This window comes from Pyxicephalus adspersus, chromosome 3 (genome assembly GCF_032062135.1).
Source record: "Pyxicephalus adspersus chromosome 3, UCB_Pads_2.0, whole genome shotgun sequence".
NCBI lineage: Eukaryota > Metazoa > Chordata > Amphibia > Anura > Pyxicephalidae > Pyxicephalus > Pyxicephalus adspersus.
Genome location: NC_092860.1, coordinates 143,893,652 through 143,915,118, shown reverse-complemented (window position 1 = coordinate 143,915,118; position 21,467 = coordinate 143,893,652). Strand labels below are relative to the sequence as shown.

Sequence of the window (21,467 nt, the reverse complement as noted above, 5' to 3'; positions counted from 1 at the left end):
AAATGACCTCTACTGGGGATTTCAATTTTAAGAATTGAAAGCTTTTATTTAGTTTATTTATCTTAAAGCATCACTTTGGCTGATGAGTTTATGCAATTAATCACCGATTAATCTGCTAGTTAAGTTTGTGAGAGAGTTTTTCAGATCATCTCTAGAAATGTATCATCAGCTTGGGAAATTATACAAACACTTAGTGAGGGTTATCCGGCATCACCTAATCTTATATCTTCCTCATCCCTGTCTCTTCCTCATCATATTCTCACATTGGTGCTGTGTTCTATATGTTGTCAAAGCTCCGACACCAATGTGGGTGGATTGTATGAATCGTTATTAATCGAATTGCCCTGAAATATCTTCTCCACAAACCTGAAAAAGCCTCAGAAAAATGAGCAGTTTAAAATGAATTACTTTCATTGTTTTTGCAGTAAAATGTTTTGTATATTACACTATTTCTCCCATCTGTCCGGTATTTTATTATGTTTGTTTATATATTTGATTTGTGTTTTGGCAAATTTAAAAAATAGAAGTATGACATATTGCAGATAATGTTTGGTTCAATAAATGGCATTAATGATAGAAGGGAAACAATTGTATCGCCTGCAGCTCTGACATCAGAAAAGTGTAACTCCATCATCAGGAAGTGAGGGCTATATGGAGGCAATGTGTGATTCTTGGAGGGTGGAATGTAGAGAACTGGGTGCTCGGGATAACATTCAGTGCATTTTAAATACATACAAGAGCAGCTGGTATGTCTGTGCATGGGGATTTCCAGGGCCGCCGAAGTCTCCTTGGTGATGATGGATGCTCTGAGGTTGTGTGCCAAAGAAAAGAGAACTGTGCATTGGATGTAATTGTATCAATCTAGATGGTGGGAGCTGGAAGTATAGAGTTCCAAATCTCAGTTTCAAGAATTCTGCCAAGTACTACTACTATATTTCACTACTTGGGTTACAGCAAAGTAAACCTTAGTTTAAGCATGCTGTACAGTTATTCAAGTACAATTCTTTTATTTAACAGGACATAATAGAAGCTTATCTGGTCCTTAGCAGATTCTAAAATCCTTTACATCTAACCTCAGGTATAAAACAACACACAACAGATTTCACTGTGTCCTTTATTTATCAAAAATGAAGCTGTGTGTAAGAAACTAAGCATACTTCATAATTCAATAACTTGTAGAACCACCTTTAGCAGCAATGACATGAAATATTCCTTTTCTGCATGACCATATCGTGTAAGAAACTAAGCATACTTCATAATTCAATAACTTGTAGAACCACCTTTAGCAGCAATGACATGAAATATTCCTTTTCTGCATGACCATATCACTTTCTGATATTGTGGTGGAAGAAAGATAGCCTGTTCTTTAAAACCTTTTTCCAGTTCTTGGATTGTGAACATTCACCTATACACAGCTCTCTTAAGGTCCTACCACAGCATTTCATTGAGGTTAAGGTCTGGATGTGATTGGGCCATTGCAACACATTTTTGTTTTTCAGCCATTCTGTTAGGGATTTGCTGCTTGGGATCATTGTTCTGTTGCTTGACCAAGTTTTGGTTAACATTTATCTGTCTCAAATTTTACTCCTGGAACATTTGGTATACATGGAGTTCATGATCAACGTAATTACTGCATAGTGCCTGTGGCTGCAAAACAAAGAGAAATCATCATCCCTCTACCACCACCATGCTTGAGAGTTGTTTGTGCTGATATAATGTGTTTTAATCAAACATGGGGTCTGTGCATTATGGTCAGACATTTCCATTTTTTACTTATCTCTCCAAAGGACATTGTTCCAGAAGTCTTGTGGTTTGTGCAGATGCAACTTTGCAAGTCTAAGCTATGCTGCAGTGTTCTTTTTAGAGAGAAAGGCTTTCTCCTGGCAACCCTTCCAAACAAGACATAATTGTTTCATTTTATTGTACTCTCATGAACTTTAACATTGTAACTGAGGCCTGTAAAGTCTGAGGTGTAGCATTGTTTTTTTTTTCTGAAATTTTCTGCAAATTCTTCTGTGCATTGTACCATCTGACCTTGGGGTGTATGTGCTTGGATGTCCACTCATGGGAAGATTGGCAACTGTCTTAAATGTTTTACACTTGTTTGGAAATGGTGTTTATAATTCCTTCCGAGATTGATAGGCAGCCACAGTCATTTCTCTGATATCACTGCTGATGTCTTTCCTCATTGGCATTGTGTTAACACACACCTGAATGCACCAGTCTAGCAAACTTCCAAAACTTCTGCTTTTATAGAGCTGCCTACACTTGCTGATGATCACTTTAACAGCGCTGATGATCATTCATTCATCATACCAGCACATGGCTGCTACTTACTCCCCTAATTCTTTTAGAAGGGGTAAGGGTGTACTTTAATTTTGTTTCACACTGCTTCTGCATTTTAATTTTTTTACTTTCTTAAATCACACAATCACTGTAATATGTCATATGTTGTTGTTAATCTGAGGTTGTATTTGCCCAAATATAAGGCCTTTTATAGACCAGATGTTTTATTATGTCCTTATATGAAAACCCTTTAAACATTTCCCATCTTGTCACATCAGTGATAAGTGTTACATATTGATCTGTCAATGCACAGATAGCTCGGCCTGAAACAAAATATGGAAGTATGTGGTCGGTATTACATTTGTATCTACATTTTTTTTTCGGAGAAGCTGAAACATGAAGCATCTGTTGCTTGGCTGTTTCATCATTCTTGGACTTTTCTGATTTTTTTTTTTCATGTAGTAATATATCTTAGAAAAGTAGCAACAAGTTCAGAATGTTGTCATAAGAATTCCAGAGTGTAAATTATGAATGTGATGCACACATGCAGAAAGTTACCTATCTGTACATTAGGATAGTTACTTAATGTTTGAAAATCTTGTACTGATAGGCGCAATGTTAAAGGGAGGCCAATTTTGTTTACTGAATTTTCTTTTTATGTCTTAGAACAATATAACTAAGACTACGTACACACGTTAGAATTTTGTTGTTGTAAAGGATCTTTCATGGTCCTTACCAACAACAAAAGACTGAAAGATACATGGGCAGCACGGTGGCTCAGTGGTTAGCACTCTGGCCTTTGCAAATCTCGTCCAGGACACTATCTGCATGGAGTTTGTGTGGGTTTTCTCCAGGTACTCTGTTTTCCTCCCATATTCCAAAACATGCAGTTAGGTTAATTGGCTTCCCCCCACAAAATTGATCTTAGTAGACTGTGGTAATGACATATGACTATGGTAGGGACATTAGATTGTGGGCTCCTTTGAGGGACAGCTAGTCACATGACTATGGACTTTGTACAGCACTGCGTAATATGTCGGCGCTATATAAATACTGTATATTATTATTAAATAATACTTGTATGAGCTTTGTATATGCCGCACCGTTCTGCTCTATGGAAAGGGGTGCTGCGCTCTCTCCCCTTCACTTGTATTTCATTCGTTTGTTGTTCATGGATCTGCCAGGACGGACACATGAACAACATCAGACGAGCACTGTACACACGCCAGATTCTCCTCCTATACTAGTCCTGAAATGATAATCAGACAAGAATCATCAGATGTATCCTGTCAGCCCAACATTGTGGGGTCCTTCAACATACATGCATCACTTTACAGACTTCTTGTTCAGGACTTGCTGTTCTGTGTGGGCTGGGAGTTTTTTTTTTTCCCTCTAAATCCTGCACAGCATGATGTTTAATTCCATCATGCGAGGGTTAAACATGGCGTGATCATACGCTTCAACTATTATCTTGTCTTTGGATAAACGTAATCTGTTTACATTGCAGCTTAGCAAACTTCTGCAACCAAACACCGGTATTAGCACTCGTGTAGGCAAACATTGTGTCGTCAGCTGTGCTAGCGATCCGTTCTGTGTGTTAGTGGCATAGAATAGTCCAGTGATGATCCAGAAATGCAACATTGGCTTGCTTCATTTTTCTAGGTAAGAACAAGATTTCTACATGGCATCTTCCAGCGCTTGTCTATAGAGCTCTGGGGAAATGGTCTATAAATGGCATGAATATGCAGGGAGATTTGCACACGTCTAATTGGACTGTGCTTGTGTTCAGATCAAGGCAAGGCTGAATTAAATGCCTCGTATTAATTATTTATTTATTTTTAAGAAAAGAAAAAGTAGACATGAATGGGCAGTAAACACTTAAGAATCAATGTGCTTGTTATTGTTTATATAAAATTGTGACAAATATAAGATCATGAGGCACTGTTGGCTCAGTAGCACTCTCCTTTGTAGCACCAGGGTGCCAGGTTTGAATCTCAGCCAGAAGTTTGTATGTTCTTTGTGTCTGCATGGGTTTCTTCACACGTCCCCCCAAAAATACGTATTTGGGTTAATTGGCTTCCCTTAAGGATGATCCTTATTTTGTGTTAATGACATATAACTATAGTGGAGATATTAGATTGTGAGCTCCTCTGAGGGAATTGGCGATATGACCATAAACTTTGTCGATGCGTGATATATCAGCGATTTATAAATTGAATATTTTATTAACAAAATTAACTTGTTAGGAGGTGTTTTCTTAAACATATACAGTCTTCTCCCCGGCCTCTTTTAGCTGGGTGCACAACCTGGCACTTTTCAGAAACCACCCGGCTGTTTTTTGGTGGTTACTGATGAGTTGGGTCACAATACAGAGCCTGCCACCCAGCTAAAAAAAAAAAATGTGTGTACATGTGGGTCAGGAATATCTGTTACATATGCAGGCCCTTCTTCATTCTTTGCAGAGCAATACAACAGAGGTTATATTTTTCTTTCTTGTCTGTTTCACATCTGTGGATCTGCCAACCCATGGAAGAACCATGCATTGCTTATGTGGCCGATTGCTTGTTGGTATAGACCAGGGCTGGGTAATTGCAATGCATGTGGGTGCATAAAGGAAGTTCACATGAGTCATAAGTGCTATGGGCAGACTTTGTTATGGCTGGAGGCTAAGGATGGGTTGGGGGATGCTGGGGAATAATGTGACCATAAATGTACTAATTGCAGTTTGAGGGTTAATGTACAGCGCTGCGTAATATGTTGGCGCTATATAAATCCTGTTTAATAATAATAATAATAATAATAATAGTGGAGGATGCTAGCAGAGGAGATGCTTTTAGGGCTCATTCACACTTTATTGCATGGTGGTGCATTCATTTTAAGTGTAACCCCTGTGCACCTCCAAAAACCACAAGAAGAACAATTCTAGTACATTGAGGTGCAGTTACTTTAAATGGGCTGATTAACAGAATGTACCTCAGGGCATATACGTCTTATGTTGCAGCTTTCTGTAAAGGAGCCCTAAGGTTGGGTTTTCACCTTTCTGCATTCCTTTGCATTCCTGTGCACATGTCCCTTTCATTGTGTTCTGTTCTACTTTGTTGTGTTTTGTCAAATGTTCAAGTTATTATGGGAGGTGAAAACATGTTAAATGCATTTTCATGTCCAAGCTTTGCCATCATTGGGGCTTTATGACACACTAAAAATATTTACTTACACTTGCTAATTATCACCATGGAAAATATAACTGTGCACATGCATTGATGTTCGGGGCTTCTTAGGCCTGTCAGGGAAAACTTAGCAGCTTTCAGTTGTGCAAGCCTCAGAGTTTCTCAGCTGTTTAGAAAACTTTGGGTTGAGCGGTGGTTCTAAGCTACACAACCATTTTTATCATGGAAAGATAACCTTCCACTACTAAAATAAACACCTCTGACTTGTGTGCTGCAACTCTATAAGGAGAATGTTTGCATCTGGGTCCAGGTTCAGCATGTTGTCTATTCAGTGCCTATCATTGACTGAAGAGTTTGCAGATTATGTAGGAAGCCATTGGTTTTATATAATATTTTTTGATAAAAACAAAATCTAAAAAGTTCTAGTACCTAATAATAAAAGTGACATGAGATTAAAAGTATTTTCTTTCTTTCTTTCTTTCTTTTTTTTCTTTTTTATTTTTTTTATAAGGTCTTTGGTCATAATCAGTACACTTGATGGAAGAATCGCAGCCCTGGATCCTGAGAATCATGGGAGGAAGCAATGGGACCTGGATGTGGGCTCAGGGTCTCTTGTGTCATCTAGTCTTAGTAAACCAGAGGTATGTTTGTTTCCCTTCCCTGTATTTTGTATAGAACATTGTAAAGGCATAATCCACAATCAGCAATTTGTATTCAACTGCAAAAGTTGCATATCATTGCATGTGACCTAAATTTTGAGCAGGTATTAAGGATTTTGCATGCTGGTGCAAAAATGAATTAAAATGTTCTCATATCTTTTTCCCACAAACAGCACAGGGTCACTTTCTTCATGGTTTAGGAGACAAAATCATTTCTTGCAGTTTAGATTTAGCACCCTCTTCACAAGGGGTCTCCAACCTGGGCTGTCTTGACAGGTAGGCCTGTTTTTAGGCATTAGCATCAATCGCAAAAAAGATATTCTGAGGACATAGATACTCTACTTTAAACAGGATTGTCTAGAAAATTCTACTTTTGTCTCATCAGGGGCTTATTGTGGCTGTATATGGTAAATGGAGAAAATCATATTGTAGAATGACATTCCCTAGAACCAATTGGTCTGATCGGCATTGAGATGGTCACCCGTTTAATGGCAAGTTTAGGATTTATCTTTATCTGCTCAAGATGAATTGTCCTTCTATTGAAGGAAGTACACATCATCGCTTAATCCTTATCTGTCAGGAAGCTTAATTATGTCTGTGCTGTTGTGTGACCCTGTGTATTTGCTGCAGTCTCAGATCCAATAATACGTCGCATTCGGCTTGTCAGATCTAATGACTCACTGGATTAGGAGATGAGGTAATGCTGTATACTGAGGGATGATGTCATCCACCTGCAGGGTCTCCACACTCTCTGCTCGGGCCCCTGCACCTTCCTCTGTCTCCAGGGCCCATACAGAACAGTGTGGTGCCACTGTGATCTGGTTCATAAATATTCAATCACTCGCTGACTATGTGACCGGCCGCTGAGCACATCTGTCCGTTCCATTTTCCCTGTACATCAAACACCTCTCTGGCTTTATGTCTGCATTCCTAATTAGGCATATCAAGGAATTTGTGTGCTGTGTAGCTCAAGAGGGTACATTTTTTAATACACACCATTAAAAATTCTCCTTCTGTAATATTGGGCATAATTTTATTTTACCAACCCTGTAATGAATTTCCTAACAATCTTTTGTTGGCAAATGTGTTTAAATCTTGGATCGGATTCATTCCAGGTTTAACCATTTTCTTCTTCTGTTTCCTACACCTTCACTACTTTCCATCACTCCATATCTCCCCTCGTATTGTGTGATACTTCCCCCTCCTCTTAGATTGCAAGCGCCTCTGGACAGGGTTCTTTCCTCCTCCTGTATTACTATCTGTAGCTGTCATTTCTCTATTAATTCTTGTTGTTCCTTCCTATTTTGTTTCTAGGTATTTGGTAACAAAATGATTATCCCCTCTCTGGATGGAGATCTCTTTCAGTGGGATCGTGATCGAGAGAGTATGGAAGCCGTTCCGTTCACAGTGGAGTCTCTTCTGGAGTCGTCATATAAGTTTGGTGATGATGTTGTGTTGGTTGGTGGAAAGTCCCTTACCACCTATGGGCTGAGTGCGAGCAGTGGCAAGGCAAGTCTCCACCTCCTTTCTTTCTTGTACCTTTATCTCGGCACATTTTTAGCTGAGGCTTGTAAAAAAAAAAAATGGCCCTACATTTACAAATATGCAATTGCATATTTTTTATGCAGGTAAAATATGTCTGCTCAGCAATGGGATGCCGCCGCTGGAATGAAGAAGAGACAGAACAGGATGATGTCCTTTTATTGCATCGAAAGCAGAAAACCGTGCGTGCAGTGGGGCCGCGTAGTGGGAGTGAAAAGTAAGTACCAAGCAGAAGGTATTCCACTTGCAGTATTTAGAATAAATACATTTGTGCCTGATTTAATAAAGACTGGAAAAGACTGTCATGGGTTATTTAGCAAACCTGGAATGGATTTATTAAAATAATTTCCTGTTAGTTGGCAAATGTTTTCAGTCCTGGACCAGATCAGTTTTAGATAGACTATCACCTGTGTAATCCAATCATGCCTTGGATAGCTTTAATAAATCAGACCCATAATACTGTAAAAAAATAGGTTTGGTGTTTCAAAATTCATCAAATACACTTGGCAATGGCAGTGATCTGTTTTTAAAGGATTACTGTTCATCAGTTAAAACCCACATTACTTTACCTATTATACTCCAGGTATACCCTGCTTGACCTGGCAGACTGCAAAATGGGCAGTTGGAAAAACCAAATGCTGCTTGTGGTAGGCACTGGGTCATGCTTTAAGTTTTAACAAGCAGATCTGGGTGGGGTTTTTATTTATTTAGGATCAGAGTCTGTTGAGCATTTTAGGTCATGTTGTTGGGGATAGTAGCAGTGTGATTGCTCATAGTTGCTTCAGCTCTGATTGAGCAGATGTTGTATATTTTATCCGCATATCTAGTAATCCCAGGATTACAGGAAATTAGTAAAAATAAGTAACCTTCTGCATGCAAGCTATAAAGCACTAGAAAAATGAATACTGCATTTTGTTTTGCTTGTCATAAACACTTTGTCCAAGTTGTTATCTTAGATTTTGATAGATGTTGGCCAGCTTTTAATATTGGCATACATCAGCAAATGCATTTTACTGTGTGAACATGCTTCTGTTTATGATTTCTATTTATTGTCTTTTGTACCATAGGTGGAATTTTAGCGTTGGGCATTTTGAGCTGCGCTACATCCCGGATGTTGATCCAGGAGTAGGGTTCATTGGAGGCCAACTAGAATCCAGTGGGGGCACAGACGAATCCAAAATTATTTCTGACGTCGATGAGCAGGAAACTGGGACGAATGACTTTGCCATCAAGGTGTCAGTGGCTGACTGGAAGGTTATGGCCTTCAACAGAAAACTGGGAAACCTCGAATGGGAACACCAGGTAAAACAAACACTGCAGATATGCTGAATGCATATACAAGGCCTGGTTCTTAACAACGACACGTGCCAGTAGGCTGAATGTAAATACAAAACACTGCAGAACAGAACATTGCTGTTTTTAATTAGGGATAAATTATTATTTATTGAACACTTGCAGTGGGTTGTGTTACAATAATTGTAAAGAATTGTAACCAATGTACAGTTAGGGTCTCATTTTTAAATTTTGGACATTACAGTCAGAACCATTGCTACAAAAGCCCTTTTTTTTTTTTTTTTTTTGCATATATGCAGTGCATTACTACATCCAATTTGTGTTGCATTAGGTAGCCCATTGATTTTTGCATTGGATGCAAACTTAAAGGACACCATGTTAAAATACTGCACAGATGACCCTGCATTGCTGACGAAAAGTAAATGACAATGCTTAAACTAAGTGAATCACATTAATACATGGATAATCAAACAATAAAAATGGTTTTATATATCTCTTCTCCTGTCTAACTTTTCTATGTTTTATAATAAATCTGATTGTACTTCCTTCTTCTGCCTTTCCCTTATGCATTCCAAGCCTGCATTTGTCTGTAGCCTTAATAATTTCAAATTCTAGAAGCGACCTTTCTGGACAAACAGAATATCTTTTTGTTTTGTAGTTTTGCACACCAATAGCCTCTGCCTGGTTGGTTAAGGATGGGAAGGTCTTTCCTATCAGTCTGTTTGATGACACAAGTTATACATCAGATGATAATATTATGGAGGATGAGGAGGATATTGTGGAAGCAGCTAGAGGAGCTACAGAATCCAGTTTCTACTTGGGTAAGTGGCAGAGCTCTCTGGTCTATGAAGGCACAAATTGACCGAGTAGTCAGCAGGTGGAGGGGGGTAGCAAAGGTAGAAGGGATCGGAGTTTAGTTAAACAAAGTCTGGTTTAGAACAGTGATGGTTGGTCTTAAAATGTACACCATGAGCAGACCTTCTTTATCCATTATCAATCGTAGGCTGAAATTAAATTATACTAGACTGGAGCATATCTTGGTCATCTTTTTTGATCTGTCCATACCTGTACTTGAAAACAAGAGAAGCTGGGTCTACTTACAGCCACTTGAGCATTTACATAAAAGGGCCGTAGACGTGGTCACAGTGGGCCATGGTAATCTTCCCAACAGCACATCCCAAATAGTGATTCCTTATTTACATTTCTTTAGGCTGATATGCTATCTTTTCTCCCTTCTGCTGTTATAGTATGGACAAAAAATAAATGCATGCCCTCTTTACACATCTAATTACACCATCCTGGTTCCTTACCAACATGGTTTATGAGGTATTGGTCCATTACTTCATCACAGTAGATGTGCTTTTACAAGCTAGACTTTCACTGACATTATTTTCCTAATCCGTTTCTGGATCCTGAGAGATACCAGCAACTCGACAGCCAAAAGGAAGGGTTTGTCATTAAAATAAACACCTGAAGTAGGACCTAACACCTTAAAACGGGACTGGAAAGTGCCATTGAGACTAGAATGTTACATGACTTTGGTTAAGTAGACTAAAAAGGGCTGAAGCAGAACAAAAAGGACAAGGCTGTTGTCATGTCAGTAATGGAGCACTGTAAAGGACATATGCAAAGCTGAATTAGAGATGCGGACGCATTATTAACATTGCCAAGGAAAATAAACGACGGATTTTATGCAAGGTTAGATAAAAAAAAAACTAAGGATAGGTTAAAGGGTGAGGGAGGTTGAGGCTTAATATTTGACCGGAGGCTTTTATTACAGGTGTTAGACAAAACATACCTACTTTTCTGTGATAGTATAATCAGTTTAATATTTTAAAGCCTTTTGTGCCAAATGTAGAAGATTCATCCCAGAACTGTATGCAAGCTAACGCAACTATTTTACTATTTCTATTCATGTAAGCAATGTGCAGTCTACTTGTTGGTTATTTTACCTTTTTAATCTGCTTTTGTTGTATGACGAATGTTTAAAGGTGATGTGCGTCATTGGTTATTTTGTAGGAATGTATCGTGGGCAGCTGTATCTACAGTCATCTGTCAGACCATCTGAGAAATTCCCAGTTAATCCCACAGCCCTGGATACAATGAAAGATAAGCATGCCATTATATCGCTGCCAAGAATCAAATGGAAGCCATTGATTCGTAAGTGCTGCTTTTTTCTTCCCTGTAGTGTATGTTTGCTCCTGACTACATTAGTAGTAGTTAGAATTATACTGAAGAATGTTCTTTGTGTTTAACACTTAGTACACTCATTATGCTAATTTTTCCTCCAAACTATATCATTATTGCCAATAGTTGGGACAGGCTTACACATTTATTTAGAATGGTATAGACAACAATCAAGTGTTGAATTAATTCTTTTATTTAGACTGAAGCTCAGGACTAGGTATTGGGGGAATAAATACCTTAAAAAATGACATTGGTTAGACCTACCTTTATAAAGTAGGGGTTCCAAGTATCCTGTGGTTCCTCCAAAGGTTACTTTTGCAGTGTCCTCCCAGCCCCTTTTAGCCCGGCGCACCAACCGGCACCTTTTTCAGTAACCATCTGGTTGTTTTTGGGTGGTCAGTAAAAAGTTGCAGCGTTACTGGAAAATTGGGAATAATACAAGTAAGGTGGAAAAGTTAGACATATTTATTAGAGTGGGTATTAAAAAGTTGTAACAAAGTATGGGGGTGGTGGACAGAATTGTAGGTGTTACTGAATTCCTATTGCAGCAACAACTGGAAACCTTACATTTATCATGTGTTGCCCCTCTCACTTTTTAACCGTCTACCTGCAGCTTCACCCCACCCAGCTGAAGAAACATTTCTAGGGAGCAAACTGTAGTGGTTCCTTAAGAAATCAACAATTTCTTTCTATAGGTGCATCTTGTTTTGGGTGCTAAATGACCTTGTCTTTGGCCCCACACCATTCTATGTGTATTTGCTGCTCACCATGGACTTGGCTCTGGTGGAAAATGTTGTCAACCTTGGCACTGTTCTATGCTAATATAAACATTCATAATGTTTGGATTGTTATAGTTGCTTTCTATAGATTTAATGCAATTTTCTGGTCCAAACCTAGTTATGACTTGCATATTCCAGAAGGATCTGTCCTTTTGTGAGAGTCCAACTTTTATACTAGAACATAATACCTAGCAAGGAAAACAATCTCCACCAAAAACCTAAAAAAAGAGAAAGGACAGGTCAGAACCTTTTAATTAGAGATCTATCTAAACAATAAGTATTTTCTAACTTTGTGTGTTTTTTTTTTTTTTTCTTTTTTTCTTTTTTCTTTTTTTCTTTTTACTACCACTGGATTCCGGTTTATCAATTTGATATGATTATATAGTGTGTGTGCTTTCATTCTCATGATATACTTTTCTTGTGCCTTCCCCAGACTCTCCTTCCAGGACTCCAGTGTTGGTTGGATCTGATGAGTTTGATAAATGTCTCAGTAATGACAAGTTTTCTCATGAGGAGTACAGTAATGGAGCGCTATCCGTTCTTCAGTATCCATATGGTACGCTTATATCACGCATATGTGTTTGGAATTATTTTTCACTCCTGTGTTAAGCTATACAGAGTGCCATTATTCTTTTATTGAGCTGTAGTGCTGTTGTTTTTAGTATATTAATCAGATCACCAGAGTAAAACAATTTTTAGTTAATTTTGAAAGACATTGCCTGATGACTGTAAGAGTGAGATCTCTGCTTGAGTTCTTTGCTTATGTCACACTCAATCCATTAAGGGTATCTGTCATTTTCTCTCTCTCATTAGGTATTTTATGATATTTAGAGTTGGCCCTTAAATAACTCTCCTTTGTGAAATATTCAGCATAAGGAGCAGTATCATAGCAGAGTTAGAACAAAGCCAAGCACATTGCCAGGTGGATGTTACTGCTGAAATCACCAAAAATACCCAGGGGGGACAACTTGACCCACCATATTAAACTGTAACGGAAATATCACAATATGATAGGCTGACCCTTTTAATTGCTCTAATTGTTAATTTGAAGCTTGCTATAAATTTGTATTCCTGAAGATATCAATGTTGGATAGTGAACCAATAGGTCATTGTCAGGCAAGTGGGTTTGCAGAACTGTTTCTAAAAAGGTTCTATCTTCTGAAAGATTTGACCATAATGAGGTTTCCTACAGGTCAAATGCACCTGTCAGACTCTTCGTGGAGATCTTTCAGAGTCAATTAATGTCAAAAGCAGCTTGGCATCCATTGTTCTAAACATACACATTACTCTTGATCGTATTCCTTGCATATAGCATTGGTCTTCTAATACACACTCTGTAAAAAAATTAAAAAAAAAAGCAAATTCAAGAATTATGATAAATCCACAAATTCCTATCTCTAGAACATGTTATTAGAAATGAGTCAAAGTATTGCACCTTTAATGATATTGGTTGCTATGTTTAGATGAAACCGTAAGCAGTGGTTCTCCTGACATGTTCACCTTGTTTCTAGCAAAGACTGAAGGAGCCCTGAGACTTGAAAGAGCCCCACGGCACAGTGTAGCAGATGTCAGCATGGCTACACCTCCACCTCTGCTTCCTACTGGTACATCACTGTACTGTATGAACCCATTCGAAACACTGTGTGGCCTGTTCATTGTGTGTGCACATCACCCTCTGTGACATACCGATTTTTTTTTTCTTCCACTCAATAAACAACCTCATCTCTATAGAACACTGGTTTTCTGTGTTAATGGGTTTAATCTGCATGGACTGCTCTAGTAACCTCATTACGTCTTTGATAGTTAATATTGTATTCTCTAGTGATAAATAAGGTGCATTGGTCTTTGACAGCGACAGACATGCAAGTTGAGAATAATCATTAATCCAATTCTAAATATGTTTTGAATTGTAAACATATCCACCCATGTCATATGTTTGTTCTGTCGGTCATACAAATGGACCTGTACTTTAGCGACCTCTGCAGCTGACTTTTTTTTTGTCATTGTGACTGTAAAGCATTTACCCTAATAACTTTAATTTCATTTTGTATTATTTTCTTTTTCAGACAATGGTTATTACCTGCCATACTACAAGAGAGAGCGCAACAAGAGAGGGACACAGATCACCATTGGGATTCTGGAAAACCCAAACCACATCCGGAAAAAAGATCCAATCCTACTGCTGCACTGGTGGAAGGAAATAGTGGGCACCATCCTGCTCTGTATCACTGCCACCACTTATGTGGTACGCAAGCTCTTCCAGCCTCACCCACATGGCATCAGGGTAAGTGGAATTCCATGTTCTTCTTTATTCTGAATGTGTTTGGGAGCTGGTATGTGAAATAATAAGATTTTAGAAGATACTATTGGAATGTGTTGAAACAATTTTTTGAAAGAGACTTAAATATCTTTACTAAGGGGTTTTTGGTCATATTTATCTATTTTTAAAATACAATTTTAAGGTTTTAATTTAAATGATTTGAGGGGGATCATCGCTATCCTGATTAAGGTTGCTGTATTTTTTTTTTTAATTCTTAAGCATGTAAGGTGTAATATAGAATTCAATATAAATGTGTATATATTGTTTATATGTATATATTTTTTTTCTTTTCAGAAGAGGCAAGAATCTGAGACTCAGTGTCAGACAGACAGTAAATACGATTCCATGCTTGCAGACCTTGCTGACAACAGGAGTGAATACAGCTGTGGATACGTGTCACGGTCAGTTTATATGACAAAATATACTAATGATCCCACTGCTAAATCTGATTTGTAATCGGCTGCTAAATCTGATTGGACCCCTGCTGTTTTACAGATATCTGACAGACTTTGAGCCTATTCGATGTTTAGGCCGAGGTGGCTTTGGGGTGGTATTTGAGGCCCGAAATAAAGTCGATGACTGTAACTATGCCATAAAAAGAATTCGCCTCCCAAACAGGTAATGATTTTATTTTTATTTTTAATTCAACATTTTTTGCTACAGTTTCTTTTTTGGCAGCAATTTTTAATCTGTCATGTTGAAGGAAACTAATTTGTTTGACAGAAAATAATATACCAACCGGGTTTAAATTTTATTTTGGGCACTATCGATGCAAAATGTGCTGTATAACCATAAGGCCTTTGCACGAGAGTTAAAGTTTTTAAAATGTTTGACACTGCTTCTGGTATATACTAAAAAAACTTTTCTATGTTCTTTCTATTCTCATCTAATGGTGTCTTCTCCACTGAACTGTTTTTAGGAAACTGGCCAGAGAGAAGGTAATGAGGGAGGTAAAAGCACTCGCCAAGCTGGAACATCCTGGGATTGTGCGCTACTTCAATGCGTGGAAGGAAGAGCCACCAGAGCAGTGGCAAGAAAAAATGGATGAACTGTGGCTGAAGGAGGGAAGGTGTGGGCTTACACTTTTTCACATTTTTGTGGCATAAAATTGAATTATTGAATTGCTGGTTTATCCTCAAGTCTTATTTACCTTGTGGGTACTTAGTGACTGCGGATTTGTTACTTATCAGTTGAACATGGATAAGTAAGAATACCTAAACCGGTCACAAAGTTTGCAATGACAATGTCCATTAGGCAGCAGCTGTTAAGATTACTTGACTCGGATGTGTTCTGGGTGTCAAGAAGCTATTGGTCCTGGTTGTGGACTTGCAGTAACCTAGATAAAATATATGATGACTGTAACATCATACATTTCATTTAAAGAAACATAATCACAGGGATACAAGGATTCCATTCCTCACTAAATGCTAGTTCCCTGGTTGTCCTTGCCTTAATAATTTTATTGGCTGACTAGTATGCACCACTAACGACTGATGTTTTTCTGACGTTTTTTTTTCTTCTGCATACTTTTACCAGACAATTAGCCAGATTTCATGTCATTACAGCCGAGCAACAGGTATTTTAGGAGGATAACGGTGGTGGCTTTAAAATTTCAGTCATGACAAGTTTACTTTAATGCAGCCATGATTATCTAGAGAAGGTCATGTTTTTCTTTTTAGGATAGGTCTTATGTGGTTACATATTGGTTGGACTGGTAACCTAAATAATTATGGACAAAGCAGACATATATAATCTTGGAATACATCAAAAGATTATTTACATTCTGTAGGTTGGTTGTACACTTTCGCTGGTCAGTACTGTGTTCCCTGAAGAACTGCCAATCCTAAAATGGCAAATTGAGAATGTCCCCCCTGATTTCCTGTGCAAATGTCTTTTTTTTTTTTTTTTTTAAAAATAGCTGCAATGGCCTCTGACCGACTACCGTTACTATGAATATACAGTTTTGCAATAAGCTGGAGAGCATTCTTAGTGAATGTTGGAGAGCAGTCTTACTGAATATTTTTGAACAAATGTGTGTTTAGTCAGAGCTAGAATTATTTAACCACCCACCCTATTATTTTGCCCCACATCTATACTTGTGGGGCTCCGAAATTTTGGTTTAAGTGATGTTGTCATTCTCACAAATTTAAATTCTGCATAGGCAGCTTTTGTGTATATTTATATAGTACTGAAGGGGAGATGATTAATATGCATAACTGTATGATCAGCAGGTAGGTATTACTACTGTTTTACATAATCTGTAACTAATGTATATCCTATTTTTTTTAGCACGGATTGGCCATTCAGCTCCCCCACTCCAGGAGATGGACTCTCTGTCAAGGTTCGGAGCAGCAATCCTTACTCTATGAAGGAGCATGTAGAGGTCATCACCCCTTCATCCGAGAGCCAGAGCTCTTTGTCCACTGAGTTTGTTGCCGTTAATGCCGGTGCTCATCGGAGACTGACGTTTCCTCGCCTCTTCTCTACAGATAGTGACCTCAACGAGTCATTTGATGCCATGGTGAATCTGCAGGACAGTTTACTCACAGACTGTGATCTGGATCACAGTGCAATGGATGAGGATGAGGGGGAGGATGCTGGGGTTCTCTATGGACATGGCCAGGACATTGGCTTTTATGAGAGGACCTCATCCTCCATCGTGTTTGAAGACTCTGGTTGTGATAACGCCTCTAATAATGTGGATAATAGAATGGACGTGTCTGTTGTTGTTACAACTAGTGATTTTTCACACAGGGACTCTGGAACCAAGGACTCCAGTGAAAGTAAACCCACTTCCACTAGCACTTTGTCAACATCTCCCCCCAGACCAAAAACTTTAAACTTGGACCTCACAAAAAACACTGCAGAGAAGCTGAACCCCAGCTCTCCCAAGGTGTACCTCTACATTCAGATGCAGCTGTGCCGCAAAGAGAACCTCAAAGACTGGATGGAGGCACGCCGCACATTGGAGGAGCGACCACTGGCAGAGAGCCTCCATATTTTTCTGCAGATTGTGGAAGCCGTTCAGTTCCTGCATAGCAAAGGGCTGATGCACAGGGACCTGAAGGTGTGTATTGCCATATGTACATGTGTTTTTTTCCCATTTAATTAGTGTAAATTCATGTGACAACTGTGTATAGCAAAAAGTGTTTATTTTTGTTTGTTTTTTATTTATAAAAAGCATCCAAAAACTATTTATCGACTTCTTCTACATGATATGTTTATTTCTTTGTCTGCCTTAAGTTCCTAGCTTTGGTAACTATAGGATCAGCTGTGAGATACTTTTTCTTGTTGCTAGATTCTCCCTTTTGTATTTTCCAGAAAAGTAAACCAAAAAAATGAGAATCCCTGCTTGACCTTCTATATGTTCGGAGTTTTTTTTGAAAACTGTAAATCATACTCCTTGACTTTTTTTGTTAACCTTTTGCTGTATCAGTCAACACTATTAATGTAAAACACCATTATTGACACCATTAGAATTCCAACTGATAAAACAACAGAAAACATTTTTTTCAAGCCAATTTTTCTTTAGGAATGTTGTGTTTCCACAGTCTTTGGTTGAAAAGGGTAGGTGTGCATAACGAATAATATTGATTTAGTCTGGCCTTATACTGCAGAGTTCTTTTAGGCAGACATAACATTTGAAGCTGCCAGGAGCTTCTGCATTGAAACTGATATAAATGGGGCAGTAAAGGGCAGTAAAAAAACTCCTTACTGCATGACTGTGTGAAATGTTCTTGCTGCTTTATTTTGCAGTGTTAAAATTGTAAAATAAAAAATCATTCCATCATCAGTCAATGGAAACAATAGTGAAAGATCATTTCCAGAGACTAAAGTCCTACATAGTCTAAAGCTGCGTACACACTTCCAATTTTTATCGTTCAAAATGAACGACGAACGATCGATTGGGCAAAAATCGTTCGTGAAAAAAGTAACCAACGACGCCGACGAACGAGGAAAGTCGTTGGAAACGAACGACCGGACCGGCGGGTCGGATTGGACGACGATCGTTGACCATCGTTCGTGTGTACGATCGTTCGTTGATCGTCCATGGTCTGAGCATGCGTGATGAACGAACGTTCGTTCACTTCCTGTCGTGCACGTCACTCCCTCTATCGCTCAAACGATCGTATCTATTGTGTGTACAATATCTACGAGCGATCGTGTCATCTGTATGTGCAGGATCGGTGCTATACGATCGTTCGTAGATATCGTGCAGGATCGTTCGTCGTTCGTTTAACAACGATAATAATTGGAAGTGTGTACGTAGCTTAAGACCTATCCACATCTGTGATTGGACTGTTTACTAAAAAGATAATTTTTTTCTCTCCTACTTTTAACACCTATGCTACAATGATTGATTCTTGGTGCTGCTCTTCCTACCACCAGTCTCTAGGCTGTGTACACACGTTAGACTTTTGTTGGTGGAAAGGGTTTTTTTACAATCCTTTCAAATGTCAAAAGACTGAACGATGCATGAAGGAGCTCTGTACATACAGTGTCGTTCTGCTCTATGGAGAGGGGAGGGAGGAGAAGGAGCAGGCAGCATCCTGCTGTGCTCTCTCCCCTTCACTTGTATTACGTTCAATCTTGGATCCACCAGGACGGATCCATGAACGACGTCAGACGGGTGCTGCACACGTGTCAGTTTCTCGTCTGATATCAGCCCTGAAATGATATTTAGACGAGAATTGTCTGATATAGCCTTACTCCTGCTCTACCAGACAATACAGGATTTTAAACACTTTAAGGTCCGGGTAGTTAAGGGGGGTAAAAACAGTGCTTTGTTATATTTTCCACATACTCCGTTTTGAAGTAATTCTATAACATGCAATGCATTCACTGTTTCCTATTTTCCTGTGCTAATAATTTTACAATGCCAATCCAGTTTTTGTTAGCTAGTCTATAGAATTGGCACCTTCAAAACTTTATTGTCATGGGGACAAAAAGATTCTGCTTGCACTTTGAGTAAAATTTGTCTTCCTCTTTTCCCATTTACAGCCATCCAATATATTCTTTACAATAGACGACGTAGTTAAAGTTGGGGACTTCGGGCTTGTAACTGAAATGGACCAGGAGGACGATGAAGAAGCAGCTTTGACGCCAATGCCGGCCTATGCTCGACATACAGGGCAAGTCGGGACCAAACTCTACATGAGCCCAGAACAGGTATGGGAAACTGTTTTGCTTTTTACTTCAAATAAATAACCAGGAGATCTGGTCCAAGTGTTTTCTTCTGCAGAATTTATGAACCAAGAGGAATTTATGAACCAGGCTGAAATACATATTTGATTCATAATCTTCTGTTTAATGTTATGAACTTCCTATATGACAAAATTGATACACATCCTCCTTTTGCTTTTTGTAGATGTATGGCCAAAGTTACTCACATAAAGTGGACATCTTCTCACTGGGCTTGATTTTATTTGAGCTGCTTTATCCGTTCAGTACCAATATGGAGAGAGTTCGAGTAAGTACCTGATAAAATTCATTAGTGTAAGCTGCATTGCTGAAGGGATGACTTTCTGAGCTTCCCAGATATGTCAAGCATTGACAGCAGAATCAAAAACTCTGCAGTACTGCTGTCAATCAAAAAAAAGAGCAGGACCGGGTAGGAAGCATGTCGGCAATGCTACACATCACTACAGCGTCCTGTAGTTATGAATAATATTGAAGCTACACATTTCTGCTGTATTTGCTGTGGTATTTTATGATTTGAATGAACATTTAATAAAGTTACTATGGGCAAAGAAATGATTTTATGTGATGTCATTACCTGATCTGTTTTATGTATCTGCTGGCAAGTTACATTTGTAACCAGAGAGCTTTTGCTTTTCTTAGACTCAATCAGGGAGAGTTTTTTCTCTTCCCACTGGCCAGTGCCCAAACGAAGAGAAAATAAAAAGAATCTGACCCATCAGATCTGTGTTGCTAGTTTCGGATATGGTGTGAAGGTTTCCCTCATTCCCTATTACAACTATATGACAACTTTTTTTTTTCTCCACGGTGTCTGTGCGTACATGTTAGGAAGATTCTCTGTGATTCCTGGTGTCCTGACAATGGTCACTGATACTTCTTCCTGGCCATATTTCTTGGTTGTAGTTCCTATATCCAACAAATAGAGCAATCAGAGGAAGCAATAAATAGCATTGTTCTTCCCAGAAAATGTTTTCTGCCGGTTGGCAAGGAAAAGTACCCTATGCAGGTGGTGCCGTATCAGGGGAAATAATTAAAAATGAAATAAAACATATGATAAAAATCATAATACATTACTGGCAGTGACCCATTCAGATAATCTGTGGGTGGACAGCAGATGGGACACCAGTGGCAATTGTCAGCTAGATATTGGAGCAGTACGTGGCTTCAGTGGTATAATGCAGCCCAACCTGTTCTTTTTCCACCCAGAATAAGTGGAAAAAATGACTGACCTTCAGGTTGCCATTAAATTGTGTCAGGTGATGAATGCAGAGAAAAGGGCATAGGGAGAACATTGATATATACATTTCATCATTCCCTAACTTTTCCTCTAGATGGCGTAGTTTCCCTTCAGATGGTCACTGATGAGCAGCCTTTGCACAATGTTTTTGTAACAAAGCTATTCTATGCAATCCACATAGAGTAAAGGTCTAAGAGTTTATTTAATTAAACGCTATGGGTACTTAGCGTATTCTGGATTGTAGTTTGCTCCTTACTTTTTAAATGAATGTAACTGATATTTTGCAGCATTTGCCACTAAAAGCCCGGCTCCAGAGTAAAATCTATGTAATGATTTTAGAATCCCAGGCATACATGAAACACTTACATACATGGTTGCAAGAATGCACCATCTTCCTGCTCCTTTACAACATCTGTTTGCTACTCAATTCAAATAAGTACTTGTTCATATTTAAGCTTTTTTCAATAATTGTTAGCTTACAAATGTTCTTTTTCATCAATAGATATTAACAGACATCCGTGATCTGAAGTTCCCTGTCTTGTTTACACAGCAATACCCACAGGAGGTAAGAAAAGCCAGTTTGTTGGGCTTTGGATATATTTGGTTTTGTACTTTTTTTTTTTTCTTCTTCTTTATTATGGTTAAGACTTATAAATTAAAATGTAAATAAAGAATATTGCTTTAAGCGTTATGTAAGGTACTATCCACCCATCAGGTGGAGCTTTAGGAACCTTTTAACATGTTTTCCCATATTACTTTCTGCTGAAGTTAAATGAGCGACTTTTCCTGTATTATATA

The 21,467-nt window shown here is 38.5% G+C and overlaps 1 protein-coding gene across 3 annotated transcripts in view; it reads left to right on the top strand.

The window, feature by feature from the left end:
- EIF2AK3 (eukaryotic translation initiation factor 2 alpha kinase 3) overlaps nucleotides 1-21,467 on the top strand; it is a 30,294-nt gene that overhangs the window by 7,439 nt on the left and 1,388 nt on the right. The window contains exons 1-17 of one of the 3 annotated variants that reach the window (XM_072406628.1): nucleotides 3,786-3,948; nucleotides 5,965-6,094; nucleotides 7,427-7,621; nucleotides 7,741-7,871; nucleotides 8,722-8,956; nucleotides 9,606-9,768; nucleotides 10,967-11,107; nucleotides 12,347-12,469; nucleotides 13,425-13,517; nucleotides 13,980-14,197; nucleotides 14,528-14,634; nucleotides 14,729-14,851; nucleotides 15,153-15,302; nucleotides 16,523-17,300; nucleotides 19,235-19,402; nucleotides 19,602-19,703; nucleotides 21,172-21,234. In XM_072406628.1, coding sequence (XP_072262729.1) covers nucleotides 3,908-3,948; nucleotides 5,965-6,094; nucleotides 7,427-7,621; nucleotides 7,741-7,871; nucleotides 8,722-8,956; nucleotides 9,606-9,768; nucleotides 10,967-11,107; nucleotides 12,347-12,469; nucleotides 13,425-13,517; nucleotides 13,980-14,197; nucleotides 14,528-14,634; nucleotides 14,729-14,851; nucleotides 15,153-15,302; nucleotides 16,523-17,300; nucleotides 19,235-19,402; nucleotides 19,602-19,703; nucleotides 21,172-21,234 — 2,961 coding nt within the window. In that variant the 5' untranslated portion in view covers nucleotides 3,786-3,907. Of the gene's footprint in view, nucleotides 1-3,785; nucleotides 3,949-5,964; nucleotides 6,095-7,426; nucleotides 7,622-7,740; nucleotides 7,872-8,721; nucleotides 8,957-9,605; nucleotides 9,769-10,966; nucleotides 11,108-12,346; nucleotides 12,470-13,424; nucleotides 13,518-13,979; nucleotides 14,198-14,527; nucleotides 14,635-14,728; nucleotides 14,852-15,152; nucleotides 15,303-16,522; nucleotides 17,301-19,234; nucleotides 19,403-19,601; nucleotides 19,704-21,171; nucleotides 21,235-21,467 lie in introns of those variants that run through there. The other 2 variants (XM_072406626.1, XM_072406627.1) reach the window with 2 other exon arrangements.